Consider the following 12,575-nt stretch of genomic DNA (forward strand, 5'->3'; position numbering starts at 1 on the left):
CACACACAAGCCCTGCCTCCAACATCCCAACCTATGCCAGCTTCAGTCCAGACCTTGGTGGCACCCTTTTATTAAGGTCCCCTATTGAAGAGGCTTCAAAGCCCTTTCAGCTAAATGGGAGTCACCCCAAATTCAACATTTTCCAATTAACTGCCAGTTAGCATTGGACTTCCCCTCCATGGTTTCTCCAACTTTTTCAAATATTGCTGCATGTTATACACCACAATTTTCTCAGATATGATTTTACTCCTCTTCTTATTCAAAGCCTACTTGCGTTTTAACATGTTTACAATAGTTTTTTCCTTAAATAATCTACAAACATTTTCCACTCATCCTTAAAAGTCTGCTGATCCCCGACTTTACTTGTTAAACATGCTGGTTCGGCATATTCCGTCAATTTCACCTGCCGATCCTCATTAGTAGGTACTACCGCATCTCGCCATTTTTGTGCATGTAGTATTCTCGCTGCGGCTGTTGCATATGAAAATAAATTCGTCTGCTTTGGGGGGGGGTACTTCTACCCTAACAGGGACGTGAGTGGCACTGTGGTCTAAACCACAGAGGCTAGGACTTGCCTATCAGAAGGTCGGCGGTTCGAATCCCCACGACGGGGTGAACTCCCATTGCTCGGACCCTGCTCCTGCAAACCTAGCAGTTCAAAAGCACGTCAAAGTGCAAGTAGATAAATAGGTATCCCTCCGGCAGGAAGGTAAACGGTGTTTCTGTGAGTTGCTCTGGTTTGCCAGAAGCGGCTTAGTCATTCTGGCCACATGACCCGGAAGCTGTACGCCTGGCTCCCTCGGCCAATAAAGCGAGATGAGCGCCGCAACCCCAGAATTGGCCACGACCGGACCTAATGCTCAGGGGTCCCTTTACCTTTATAATAACAATAATGGTAATAATAAGTCTGCACGAGCGCCTGAACAGGGCTCTTATCATTGTGCATATCAGAGAGAGGCATGCCTCACCTAGCTTCTCAGTTCCCCCAAGACCCATGTCCACCCACGCACGGCCATAAAACCTGTTCCCTCGGAGCCAAGACCGCAAGAGCAGCGGCACCGAAACTGCTTACGCAACTTGTGCTGCCATCCCTCCGGTGCTGAGGGAGTTAAGCTGCCCGGGCAGGAGCTCCGCTGTAGCTCCTCTGGCAATCCCCTTGCACATAAACCCTTCTGACAAGCTCAGCTGAAAGAAGCGATTGTCCCAAAGTCCCCCCCCCTCCCCTCCCAATAGCTGGTGAATTAATGAGCTGCAGCAGAAGTGGCAGCCGCTCCGGAATGTTGCTGGAAGGCATGAAAAGTCCAAGGAATCTCCTCCTCCCTTTTCCTAAAGCAGCAACAGGACCTGTGGGAGGGATGCAGCATGTCATCTTCCCCACCTAAGGGAAACGGGAAAGAAAGAAAAGTGGGGGGGGGGGCATGTATCCAACACTGGCGTCAGCTCAGACTCTTGTCTTGCGGACAAGACCCTCCAGCTGCTTTTACCTACCCCACCCCCCGGAAGTACCTTGTCCTGCTAGACTCCCCGCATAAACCCTCATACACCTTTCAACCCATAAGGGAGGCACGTTTCAATTTCACTTGGTGAAGATGGGTGACATTTGACAAGGCTGTAAAGCAGGGTTCTTTACTCGGTAATGATCTTGTCCCTGTTTTCTGAGCATCGCACAAAGGGAATCCGTTCAGTCTCCTCACCCCTTAGGGAGGAATGTAAACCATCCCTGCTTTGGGGAAAGGGTTTGCAAACTTGATTTGGCCATATTTAGATGCCCAATTCTATCTGCTTTACAGTGGTGCCTCTGGTTACGTACTTAATTCATTCCAGAGGTCCGTTCTTAACCTGAGACCCCACTTTAGCTAATGGGGCTTCCTGCTGCCGCCGCACGATTTCTATTCTCATCCTGAAGCAAAGTTCTTAACCCGAGGTACTATTTCTGGGTTAGCGGAGTCTGTAACCTGAAGCGTATGTAACCCGAGGTACCACTGTATGTGATCCTTTCTGTTTTAAAAGTTGCGTTCTGGTTTTTCTCTCTGTGAAAACAGAGGTGCAAGCAGAATTCAAGTGAGGTGTAAATGTGTGCATAGAATATAGAGGTGTATTTAAACACACACACACACACACCTCCCCTGCCTGTCACAGTCTCAGTAATACTAACATTTTCCTAGTAATACTAACTAGTCCTTGTATGTGTCAGGAGAAATTGGGTCTCCTGTTTTACACAGCTACCACAATTCAGTCTTCATCCAAGCGGCTTCCTGAGGAAACAGTGGAGTTCAATAAAACCCAGATGTCTTGGCACCTAGTTCCTGCTGTGCCCTCCTGCTCTGGAGAAATTGGGGGGGGGAGGGGGAGGAAGGAAGTTTCCAGCTCTTCTTCCCCAAAGGCAGAAGAAATGCTCTGAGCTTCTTAGAAACTTTAGTGAGCACCCAGCACCAAGACAGCTGGATCAAAGGGTAGAGACCGGGGACTTGAACCTGAACATTTGCCCGGCACTCTCCATCCTTGTATGGCAACCTTGGACTCCGAGGCATATAATGGTTATAATGAGGCAGGTCCATACTGTTTTATCAGAAGGAAATTCCCAGATCCTGTAGACCAAAGCAATATTGATTTTCGCGCTCAAAATAAATTGTGCCAAAAAAAAAAAAAAAAACTCAGCACAAAATGGGCTTCTATTTTACAAGTTTGTTTAAAAGTTGCATGTGTCCTTCTGACCCAACACATTTTAACCCTTGTATATGGAAGAGAACTTGGAATGAGTGTGAATTAACTGGGGGAAGGAAATGGAAGACAGGAGCGTGGGGCAAGGCAGGCAGCAGTAGCCACAAGAATTCCCCCATAGTTTTTTCTCATATAGCCTTAAAGTCTAGAACCAACGTTTTATGGTAATTGATGCTGCATGGAATTGTAGGATGCTGAGAACTGGCGTGTGTGCGTCTCTGTGTGCTCATTCCATCCTGAAAACCTAGATAAAAATTCCTCCCTTTGTGTAAGGCTCCACCTCTGCACCTTACCACCCCGTGGGCTCCAGCCCCCAAATGGAGGTGTCAGTGAGCTGAATTGTCTTTCCATTGGGCTTTTTCCAAACTGAGCATTCTTTCCCATTCACAGGTCAGTAAAGGCCAGCTTATCTCTGCTGTGTGCAGAGCTGCGGGCTGAGGGAGAGCCGAAGAAGAAGAAAAGGAAAATATCAGAGACTGCTTATGGTGGCATTAAAAACTCCCAGGTGAGTCCAGCACAGAGCCTTATCGAGCACAGCCATCCTCTTCGTTCTTTCACCTTTTTGGTCACTGAGTAAAAAGTAGCTTGTCGGTGAACAAGCTAGGCCTGATCAGAACCATTGACATTCTGCCCCTGCCTTCCAAAGCCAGTCAGATGGGGAAGACACTCGCCACATCAGCCACGATGCTTTAGGCTTTGAGGACTGGCCTAGTGAGATGCTGTATCTTCATATGTGAGACACTCGCATTTCCTTCATCTTCCAGTATATTGCGGTCCTCCCCCCTCCCATAGGCAAAGTAAGGCAGAAATGTGCACAATTGTACAATTTGAGAGTTTCATTTTACCGATCACATAGGAAGCTGCCTTCTACTGAACCAGACCATTGGTCCATCTTAGTCAGTACTGTCTACACTGACTGGCAGCAGCTCCCCAGTGTCCTTTCCAATGTACCCTGATTGTAAGAAACAGATGTGAGCGGGAGGGAGTGGGAGACGGCGGAGTAGGCACCTTTTGGACCGTAGTGACTCGTGTTTGTTTCCATGCTGCAGGAGAAGGTGCGTTGCAAGAAGAGCAGCTCTCAAAACAAGCTGGCTTCCACTGTGGTGCACAAGGTCTCCCATCTCAAGCAGAAGGTCAAGAGCAAAGGCTTGCCCGCAAACATTGGCCCGTTCCGACGGAAAGAGCCCAGCCCCGGTACCAGGATCCAAAAGAAACTCTCCCGGCCCAAGAGCTCCAAAGCAACGCCTTCTGCCAAATACCCACAGCAGGACCTCACTACCTCAGAGGTCAAGCCAAGCACAGGAAATACTGATGCAGGTATGGGTGGCAGTGGAAAAGGGTGGGGTTTGCTGGGAAGCAAAGGTTGGCAACGCTGTTGGTCAGAGATGCGCACCAGTTGCCTGTTTGCTACCAGCATGTTGCTATTAGTAAACAAAGCCCTTAACAGCTTGGGAGCAGTTGATTTGCAGGATCACCTTGCCTCATATTGCACTTGACCACTTTGATCTGTGGAAGTGGCACTGTTACAGGTGCTGCAAAATCCTCATTCCACACTCAAAATATGTATGGCAGCACCTGCACTTTGGAACTCTATTGACAACAGGCAAGCGCCTTTCACTGTACTCTTATTAACGGCGTTTCTGTGCGCTGCTCTGGTTTGCCAGAAGCGGCTTAGTCATGCTGGCCACATGACCTGTACGCTGGCTCCCTTGGCCAATAAAGCGAGATGAGCGCCGCAACCCCAGAGTCGGCCACGACTGGACCTAATGGTCAGGAGTCCCTTTACCTTACTTAAACCATTGTTTCTTTAGGCAAACCTCTTCAGACATGTAGCTGTGTATTTCATCTCTTTTTAGCAACTATTAGTTTTAATTTTCTTCTGGATTTTTTTTTTTAAATAACCTGTTTTTAACTGAGTTTTATCCACAGCGGTATTGTTTTATTTTCTATCTTTGTAAACCACTTGGCGGTTTTCTTGCGATCAAGCAATAACTAAATGTTCTTAAATAAGTAAGAGGTGAAGAGGATGTTAGTAACTTTGCAGCTGTTGCCTTGCTGTATCTGTCACGGCTAAAACAGGCCCTGGGACAATTGTTGACCTCCGGCCCCGTGGAAAGGGAGTATGTGTGTGTCCTGTAGGGCAGTTTGCTGGACTCCCAAGACACAGAATCCCTACCGGCCCTCCCACCTTCCCACTAGGGAAAGGCAAAGCGCAATTTGTCGCTCCCAAGCCATTCACGGAGCAAGTTCATCCTCCAGAAAGAAAAAAAAACCTGTTATCTTCTGCTCTGGCCAGGAGCTTTTGCCGCTCAGCGTGTTTCCTCCTGGCAAGCAGAGGAAGCTGTGGAATTTAAAAATAGCTGCACGTGCTGGCCTCTGCTGGGGCCAATGTCCGCTCCAGTTTGACTGCAGCCTTATGGGTTTCCCTTGGAGCTTCTGGGGCATCTTATCAGGAAGCCAAGGCTGAGACAGAAATCCTGCTTCCACTCCCCAAAGCCAAAAGAACAAAGGGACATTGTCAAGAGGGGCAAGAGCCAGGATGTAAGAATTCAAGATTGGGAGAGGGGGAGGAGGATACGCAGGCCAGATTTGCTGCGGGGTTGACAGAGGGGGGCAGTTGCGAGGCCCAAAACACCCTCCAAGTTGTGTGCCTGGTTTTTGTTGTTTTGTTACGTTTGGAAGAGCTGCTGCCCCACTGCTGTACCCATGATGAGCACCCCAGGGCAGTTTATCAGGGGCTCCTCCTGCATTAAGTCCTCAAATCCCATGGTTCCCAAATGGTGGATTGCTGCCAAAAATTCATTAAAAAAGAGGCAGTGCAATAAAATGCCCCAAACAAGATGTATAAAATGTTTTGCAAGCTGCTGGCTTTGAACTCTCGCTTCTCAGTTCGTGTTAGGGTATATAGGCCTCAAAAACAACGCAGCAATTGTCTTGGGTGTGCCTTGATGACTGAAGCCTGGACATCAGTGTAGCGAGGCATCATGTAGAATGCCTTGCATCCCCTCCCTGTTATGGTCCATAATGTCCTCTGAGTCCCTCCCCCCTCCCATTTCTTCTGATTCTCCTCTCTGCCCGCAGATGACAATCGCCACAAAGACTATGAAAGCGACGACGATGGTGGTGTTGACGACTTGACCAGCGACACCAGCTCCACCCTTCACATGACAGTAAACCCTGCTGTGATTGGCCCCTCTCCTTCCTCGGTGGTGAAGATGGAAGCGAATCAGAAGGCAAAGAAGAAAAAGGAGAGGCAGGGGCTGCTAGGTAATATGAAACAAAAAGTGGCAAAACATTATTGGTAAGATGCAGGATTCATCCCAGCTGGCAGAGAATAAGGCACTGAAGCCTGGTAAGAAAATAATTTAAGATTGCATCGGGTCCACCTGCCTTCCCAGTCAGTCCATCCTGCCAAATTGTGGCTGTGTATGCACTATGCCCTTAAAGCACATTCGAAGCACATTTTCCCTCTCAAAGAATTCTGGGCACTGTAGTTTATCCCTCCCAGAGTTACTGTTCCCAGCAACCCTTAAACGACAGTGCGCAAAATTCTTTGAGTGGAGAGAATGTGCTTTAAAGGTATAATAGTATGTTCATGGCCCTAAATTTAATCATGCGCAAGGATGGATGCAAAATGGCAGTGAAGGATTCATATGAGCCCAACTATTAAATTACAGGGAATCTGTGGGCGCCTGTCCAGGCGAGGTTCTGAGATCCAGCTTCTGGTATCACACTGCAGACCAAAAGCAAAGCCCCCAAAGAAGGGGGGAAGGCTATCAGACTGGCTCACAAGCTGCTAATGGATATGGGGCTGCCCGAAATCTGCACTTGTGTTATGCTTATTCCTATTATACGAGCCAGGCTGTGTAAGGAGAAAGGAGGCAAGGTATCAGAAACTCTTTTGTATCCCCACAGGGCCCTGCCGGATCCCCAGTCCCGAGGGCCAAGTCAAAATCAAGCGGCGCCCGGTGAAGCCCGGCGTAGGGAGGCTGGAGAAGGTGCCCGTCTGCCGGGCAGCATCTTGCGAGGTTTCCAGCAAGAAGAAGTTGAAGAGCAAGGCCAAGGAGCTGCAGTGCGGGCCTGGGACATCGGCCGCGAACGAGGGGCTCTTCTCCGGCAGCCAAGCCCGACTGTTTGCAACCCGGGACGACGCAGGAAAGCTCAACAGTGAACGGCTCAAGAAAGCCACGCGGAAGAGCAAGGTGCTGCAGTCGGCCCTCAGGGTGAGTATGCATGCAAAAAGGCCAGACTGGAGGTGTTCCTCAAGGGAGTGGGGGGGGGGGTGCCAGGGGCAATGTCCCTGGAAGGAAGGTGGAGCGAGCTGGATGCAACAGGGCAGTGTTTCTGCCAAGCAGATGGGCCCCTTCTAGGTATGAGGCACTGAGGAAAGGGGTGGGTCTTAGAATTGGCAGGATGGACGTGTAGAATTGGAGATCAGAAAGAGGACAGTTTTAAAGAAGACTGGGAAATGTTTGCAGAATACTTAAAAACTCGTGTAAGTAGGATTTGAATAAGGGCAGCAGTGGGGGTGAACTTTCTGTTTTTTCTTTGTGATAAGGCAAAGGTATAGGATAACGATAATACGCAGCCCAAATTGAAATTTTGGGGGAACCATGGAGGGAGGTAAAGTTGTCGATGAAGAGATTGTTAAACTAGAAATGTTGTTGAAATGGTGTGGTTTTTTTGTTAAAAATTTATAAATAACATTTTTTTAAAATGAGAGAGAGAAAGAAGAGGGTCTTTACAGCCATTTGTGTCAGGATAGGTACTCTGTAGAGCGCTGCTCCTTTGCCCGGAGATATCTGTGTTGGCCGGCCTTTTCCCTAACCCCATTTTCTCCTCCCTCTTGGCAGAGAAAGAATGGGGCACTGGCGCTCTCTCCCCGCAATGCCAAGGCCATCCTCAGCAAAGGCAAGAAGCTGGCTAAGGTCAAGAACAAGGTGGTCAGCAAGCAGGTAGGAAACGGCCGCCACCTCCTGCAATGCAGGGCATGGGTAGGTCAGCACCACTTGCCCTCTCCTAAGGGTCCTACGGCTGCCGCCATTTTCCTCCAAGGAGGAGCTGATGGCTCAGATCTGCCTTGCTGCTGTCAGGGTATTTGCTGGGTGGGAACTCCTCTGGCTGCCCTGAGAATTCATCCAGTGGGCAATGGCCCCATCTAGCAAAGGTCAGGGTGGTGCAGAGGTTTCACTATTGATTCGGGATTTAGGAGACCCTTGTTCCATCCCTTCGCGCCTTGGGCAAAGACACAGTTTGTCACGTGCGATACATTTTCTCCTTGGCTTTTCCAGTGCAAAGGCCGGGCGGTCAGCCGGCTGATGGAGAGCTTCGCCATTGAGGATCACTTTGAGTTTGATGATAACAGCAGCTTCTCTGAAGAGGAGGAGATGCCCCCCACTGGTACGGAGCAAGACATGACCCCCGGTGAGTTTTGGCGCTCCCTCACAGTTTAGCATTCAGTTGTTGGGGGTGGGAGCAGGGGGCAGTAGAGTCTCTCTCTCTCTCTGCATGTGTGTGAACCACACAGATCGTTGGACAAGAGCGAAGGCAGACAAAAGGAGGAGAAAGGATTCGAGATGGAGGGTGGTGGTGGTGGTACATAAGCTGCTGCTGAAGCGAAAGCTGAGGCGGGGCAGACAGGGGTGTAGAGCAAGACTGCTGCAGTGGGTCGCTGGGAGGTGCAGGAAGGATTCTGCTGAGCAGCTCTGGGATGATGCCGTGTATTGGAGACCACACCACTGGGTGCATTTCTTGGCTCTGCTCCAGTCTCCACACGTGGATGAAGCTGGGGAAACATCCCCCAAGAGCTGGGGTCTTGAAGTTTGTTAACGAGTGTCCAAGCCCACCCTCTGTTGTGCAAGAGATGCAGTCTTAAGAGCTGCAGGTCCTAAACGAAGGTGCTTGCTGGCCAGCTGGATATTCCTTTTTAATAGTAGTTTTTGTCATATCCTGGAGGCAGATTCCAAACTATATATATAGTTGAGAAGTATGCTGGTTTAAGGAATGGGGGAGCAGTGTGAGCTGTGGATTCATGCCTTGCTCTGCCTTGTTTGGCTGCAGCCCAGTCATGCACCATTCACAAGGAGGATCTCCAGGATGGACTGCGCGTGCTCATTCCCAAAGAGGACAGCCTGCTCTACGCCGGGAGTGTGAAGAGTTTGCAGCCACCAGACATGTAAGAATCCCCATTTTTCCAGGCACAAACATGGGCAAGAGATGCAAGGAGAGAGGGGCTGGCGTTTCTTGCAAAGATCAAATGGCAGCACACCGATATTTAAGGGGGCAGGCAGTTCCTTTTCTCTGCTTTCCGGGCTTCCTTCCTCCTTTGTGCTTGCACAGTTGCAGTCCCTTTAATAGCCTTTCCTTTAAAGCAGGGTTTCCCAAACTTGGGTTTACAGCTGTTTTTGGACTACAATTCCCATCATCCCTGAACACTGGTCTTGCTAGCGAGGGATGATGGGAGTTGCAGTCCAAAAACAGCTGGAGACCCAAGTTTGGGGAAAGCCTGCTTTAAAGGGAGGGATGGGAAAACCATGGCCTTATAGATGTTGTGGGACTGCCGCTCCATGAGACCCAACCAGTTTGGCCAGTGGTCAGAGATGATAGGTGTGGTGGCCCTCCGGATGTTGCTGGACTACAAGTTTCCCCATCTCTGCTTTAAAGTAATACCACCACCCTTGCCCAAGGCAACATGCTGCAATGTTCACATGACCTCAAAATTCAATATCGTGGCCCTGTCTTCCTCACCCGCAAACAGAGTGGCAGGTGATCTCTATCCTGATACCTGGCAATTCAAAGCCAATGATTTCCCTCTGCCTACCTGTCCCGCTGCTCTGAACAAAAAGCACACCGTAGCCTCTGTGGTGCAGAGAAAAGATGGATGTGAAAGTTCAGAGGCCCCTTCTATTATATGTTTCTGGTATGGTCTTGGGTAAGCTTTTACCTGTCTGCAGAATAAGAGTAATAGCCTGCCCTGCATTAAAATAGCTAATTTTTAAATGTGCTCCATAAAAGCACTGGCCTGCCACTCCTGTGTTTCCTTACCTGTAAGTAAGCCTCACAGAGGTGAGACTTACTTCTGAGTAATTATACTATTGGGTTGCGCTGTTTACCCCTGTAGCATATTTTTCCTTTTTTATATATATATATAAATTTTTATTAAGTTTTCCTTTTACAAATAATTCTTACAACCATGATTACAAATTTGCAATTTTTGAACTTCCACCAGCACCTCCTGTAGCATATTTTTCCGCTATTCCTGAACCAAGCTTTTAGCACCCTTCCTGTCCCCAAATTGAGCACCGAGTGCTCTTTGCCTCCTACTCATATGGACCTGTGGACCGAGCATCATGCGCTCCCAACTGCACTGAGCTGGGCCAAAAGGCAAGCGCTCTGTTCCCTCCCCTGCAAACCGAGGATTGAATGTCCCATTTCACATCTTGTCAGAATGAGCCAAGCCGAGTTCTTTTCCAGCCTTTCACATCTCCAGCTGTATAAATCTCTGCCATTGATTTGTCCCTCCCGTAGCTACAGCATCGTCATTGAGGGAGAGCGAGGGAACCGGCAGAGAATCTATTCCCAGGAGCAGCTGCTGCAGGAGGCGGTGAGTCCCTGCAGATCATGGCCTGGGATTAATCAGGCCTGCTTAGGCAATTGGGGGCGGAGAAGCTGGGCTGCGAATGCAACTGGGAGCAAGAGCAAGTGGTGCATTCATGAATCTGGGATTTACCTGTGAGGCAGGGAGCAGAGAGTGCTGCTCCCCTGTGCCAATGTGCAAAGCGCAAGCTGGCACAGCACGATGGAGAGAAGCATTTTTGCTGAGGCAAGCAAGGTACACTCAGGAGGTGCATGTCTTCTGGGTACCAGGGCCTGAGATAGTGTGGTTGTAGGGCGAAGGGCAAGATGCATTCAGGCAAGGGCATGTCTACATGATTCTTTTCATTGCTTTGGGGACTTTAGGGCCAAAAGGCGATCTATAAAGACAACACAACACAATGCTAACTGGGAGGGATTAGATGCACTTGCACAGTGCACAGGATTTGTCATGGTCAGCCTAGCTTCAGTGTTGATCTTCCACCAACTGGTATTGGAAGGCTTGCATAGAGTTTGTAGCCACACCTGGCTTCTTGCTTTCAAATGCTCTGGGGGACAGGATACCTCCCTTTCTTCCCAGCTGCGCATCATAGTGCCCAACAGGATGTATAAAAAGCTGCTGTTCATTTTGATAGTGCTGTGCTCCCATCCCCCAGTGAGGAGACAGCCTTAGCTGATGCTTGTGTTGTACTAAGACATCTTCATCACACTTGGTGCAGACTTTTAGAATCCAAGCAGTTCTGACACTAAGGAAACATCAGCTCAGTGTTAATAAACTGTGCTAATCAAATATGCCCAGATAATATGCCCAGTTACTGATTCTGCGGTTTGCCTGTCGTTAGCAACTTTGGTTTTTCCAAACCAAATCTTTGGAGTGTTTGGAAAGTAAGGAGCTTAAGAAAAGGGCAGCATTCAGTGGTGTCTAGGCAGAATGCGTGGAAAGAGAATGTGAGTGGAGACCATGGCAGATGAGCAGATAGCCATGCAAGGCATGGAATGCCGGTGCCTGAATACTAGAGCCTCACCACACACCCAGTTCTGCCAATCTTGTTCCATCTTCTCCTTGACAGTCACTCTGTGATATACAACGTGAAGCATTGCCCTTGGCTAGGCAGTAGTGGCAGCAAAAGTGCCTTGCTAAGAGCACCTGCCAACCAGGACCTTTTGTTTCTTCCCAGGTTCTGGATGTGCGGCCACAGTCAAGTCACAGCCTCCCACCTGGCACCCGAGTCTGTGCTTACTGGAGCCAGAAGTCCCGCTGCCTCTACCCAGGGAATGTCATTCGAGGTGAGAGGGGCTGGCCAATACAGACCCCAAGGTGGGGAAGAGTCAGGCATGCAGCGAGCAACCAGGTCCCTGGTCCAGAAAAGGGTGGAGAGCTGGCTTGAGATGTGCGCGTGTGTTTGTCTGTCCCCAAAGTTAACACAGATTCTGTCCCACAGGTTCCTCAAGCGATGAAGAGGATGATGCAGACTCTGTGCTGGTAGAATTTGACGATGGGGACACAGGCCACATTGCAGTGTCTAATATCCGCATGTTGCCACCCGATTTCAAAATCCAGTGTAAGCATCCTTGGATGGGAGGAATGCAGGGTCAGTTGTACCTGATGCGCTTCCGTGTTTTGTTTTGCCTCGGCAGATCCAAACCTGCAGAGGTTCTAATGCAGAGCCTCATCCATGCTGGGGCTTTTCCTAAGGAGCAATTTCCTTGCTGCAATCTGCGCCTTGGGTGCAGCTTCACTGCACCTTGTGCCCGGTTGGTTATAAAACTCCCCGCAGCTCTGGGCACAGTGGCCATTCCCTTCGGGCATACGAGAACGTCCTGCGCTTTCTGGGCTAGGTGCAAGGGGGATCTTGCCAGTCTGCACATGACCATGAAGAGCGGGAGATAGATATTGCCACAGGAGAAAGTATGAAAGGCAAATTCAGATGGGCTACCAACCTATGAATTCAGGAGGCACCCTTAGTGAGTCTTCACCTGCATCTGAGCTTGAGATTTCTAACTCTCCCCTCTCTGCTACAGGCACAGAGCCTTCTCCTGCACTCTTGGTCTCCACCTTCTGCCGTCGCAACAAGAGGTCTTCCAGTGACGTTCCCCATTCCAGTGAATCGGCACCAAGCCTGTGCGCTGAGGGGCGTGAGAGCTCAGAGTCAGCCAAAAGCACCGGCAAGAAGGCAACGAGCAAAGAAAAAGCTGGTAAGCCATTTCTCCATCACTTGCCTTTCATTAGAAAGGCGCTCAAAAGTCCTGTGTCTGTCTTG

At 49.5% G+C, this 12,575-nt stretch overlaps 1 protein-coding gene across 9 annotated transcripts in view; it reads left to right on the forward strand.

Moving 5' to 3' along the window:
- Positions 1-12,575, forward strand: part of BAHCC1 (BAH domain and coiled-coil containing 1) — a 116,979-nt gene that overhangs the window by 98,244 nt on the left and 6,160 nt on the right. For 8 of the 9 annotated variants that reach the window (XM_081899480.1, XM_081899482.1, XM_081899479.1 and 5 more), the window contains 11 exons: positions 3,112-3,226; positions 3,771-4,038; positions 5,803-5,988; positions 6,637-6,944; positions 7,575-7,676; positions 8,013-8,145; positions 8,782-8,896; positions 10,249-10,324; positions 11,493-11,601; positions 11,757-11,876; positions 12,337-12,510. In XM_081899480.1, coding sequence (XP_081755606.1) covers positions 3,112-3,226; positions 3,771-4,038; positions 5,803-5,988; positions 6,637-6,944; positions 7,575-7,676; positions 8,013-8,145; positions 8,782-8,896; positions 10,249-10,324; positions 11,493-11,601; positions 11,757-11,876; positions 12,337-12,510 — 1,706 coding nt within the window. The remainder of the gene's footprint in view (positions 1-3,111; positions 3,227-3,770; positions 4,039-5,802; positions 5,989-6,636; positions 6,945-7,574; positions 7,677-8,012; positions 8,146-8,781; positions 8,897-10,248; positions 10,325-11,492; positions 11,602-11,756; positions 11,877-12,336; positions 12,511-12,575) is intronic. The other variant, XM_081899483.1, reaches the window with a different exon arrangement.

Source organism: Podarcis melisellensis (assembly GCF_964234715.1).
Source record: "Podarcis melisellensis genome assembly, chromosome: 2".
NCBI classification, from domain to species: domain Eukaryota; kingdom Metazoa; phylum Chordata; class Lepidosauria; order Squamata; family Lacertidae; genus Podarcis; species Podarcis melisellensis.